We start from the raw sequence: 1,300 nt of genomic DNA, 5'->3' as shown, positions 1-1,300 counted from the left end.
ACGATGCTCCCTCTCGCCTTGACGCGCCTCTAAACGTAGGGGGGCGGGGAGGAACCGCGGGAGAGCTCGGAAGTGGGAGAGCTCGGCCTCAGGCCCTTGCTCAGCCGGAGCGTACCGCTCCGACAAACGTCGAAGATGGCCGCCGCCCGCGCTCTCCTGGCTTGCCTCGCCGTGGTCGCCGCCTCGGGCCAACTCTGCGAGCGGAACTCGCAATGCGAAATGGCCGGCGGCGAGTGGTGCGGGAGTCATGAGAGCTGTGGCGACGAGGACTGCTGCATCAGCTCGGTTCCGTGCGACGTGACGACGAGCAGCGCCCACTCGTGCCTCACGTGCTCCCTGGAATTCGATGTTACGTTCGTTATTACGGAGGACTGTGTCTGCTTGAACGCGGAGCTCTCGGTCGCTGAGTGCTCCGACGCCTTCGCTCGCGGAACGCCGCGGGAGGTCGCGGACGACGACGACGACGACGACGACGACGAGGAGGTTTTAGGCTCGGAATGGACGTGGACCGCGGGGCTCATGTCCTGCTACGGCGCCGCGCTCGCCGTCGCGGCGCACGCCGCGCGCCTGCGATGGGCCGCGGCGGACGCGGCGGCGGCCGGCGCGAAACGCGCGGCGGCCGCGGGCGGGCAGCGCCGCGTCGATACGACGACGACGACGGGCGTGCGGGCGCTCCTCATGCTCGTCATCGCCGTGGGGCACATGAACTACTTCGGAGGCGACGGCCGCGTCGCGGGCCACATGGGCTTCCGCGGCGAGCTCGGCGGCGGCGCCGCGGTCGAGGGCTTCTTCCTCGTGAGCGGCTTCGTCATGGCCCTCGCCTACTCGCGGCAGGACTTCGTGGGCTCGGGCCCCGGCGACGTCGTCGCGCTCGCGCGGCGGCGCAACTTCTACGCGAAGCGCTTCGCGCGGCTCGCGCCGCTCTACTACCTCTCCGAGCTCCTCATGTGCCTCCTGCGGATGGACCCGTGGGGCCTGGCGCTCCTCCCCTTCAGCCTCACCGGCATCACGTCGTGGTATCCGCTAATCTATCCCAACAACGGCGTGCTCTGGTCCGTGTCGACGATCGCGTTCTTCTACTACCGGCTCCCGTGGCTCTTCGGCCGCCTCGAGCGCGCCTGGACGCGCGCGCACCTGCCGTGGCTCGCGGCCCTCATGGCGGTCAAGTGGGTTATCGTCGTGGGCGTCGATCCATTCTTCTACATGCCGCTCCGCGTCTGGCCGCCGTTCGTCGTGCCCGTGTTCATGATCGGCGCGATCGTCGGCCGGAGCCGCCTCGAGGACGCGCTGGCCGGGGGCG

The 1,300-nt window shown here is 69.9% G+C and overlaps 1 protein-coding gene across 1 annotated transcript in view; it reads left to right on the top strand.

Annotated features, from left to right (window-relative positions):
- Positions 1-135: 135 nt before the first annotated feature.
- AURANDRAFT_68667 (hypothetical protein) overlaps positions 136-1,300 on the top strand; it is a gene marked incomplete at both ends in the record, with an annotated part of 8,330 nt that continues 7,165 nt past the window's right edge. The window contains one exon of the mRNA XM_009044378.1: positions 136-1,260. Within this exon, the coding sequence (XP_009042626.1) occupies positions 136-1,260 (1,125 nt within the window). The remainder of the gene's footprint in view (positions 1,261-1,300) is intronic.

Source organism: Aureococcus anophagefferens (assembly GCF_000186865.1).
Source record: "Aureococcus anophagefferens unplaced genomic scaffold AURANscaffold_281, whole genome shotgun sequence".
In the NCBI taxonomy this organism is placed as follows: Eukaryota; class Pelagophyceae; order Pelagomonadales; family Pelagomonadaceae; genus Aureococcus; species Aureococcus anophagefferens.
This window is presented reverse-complemented; position numbering and strand designations above follow the sequence as displayed.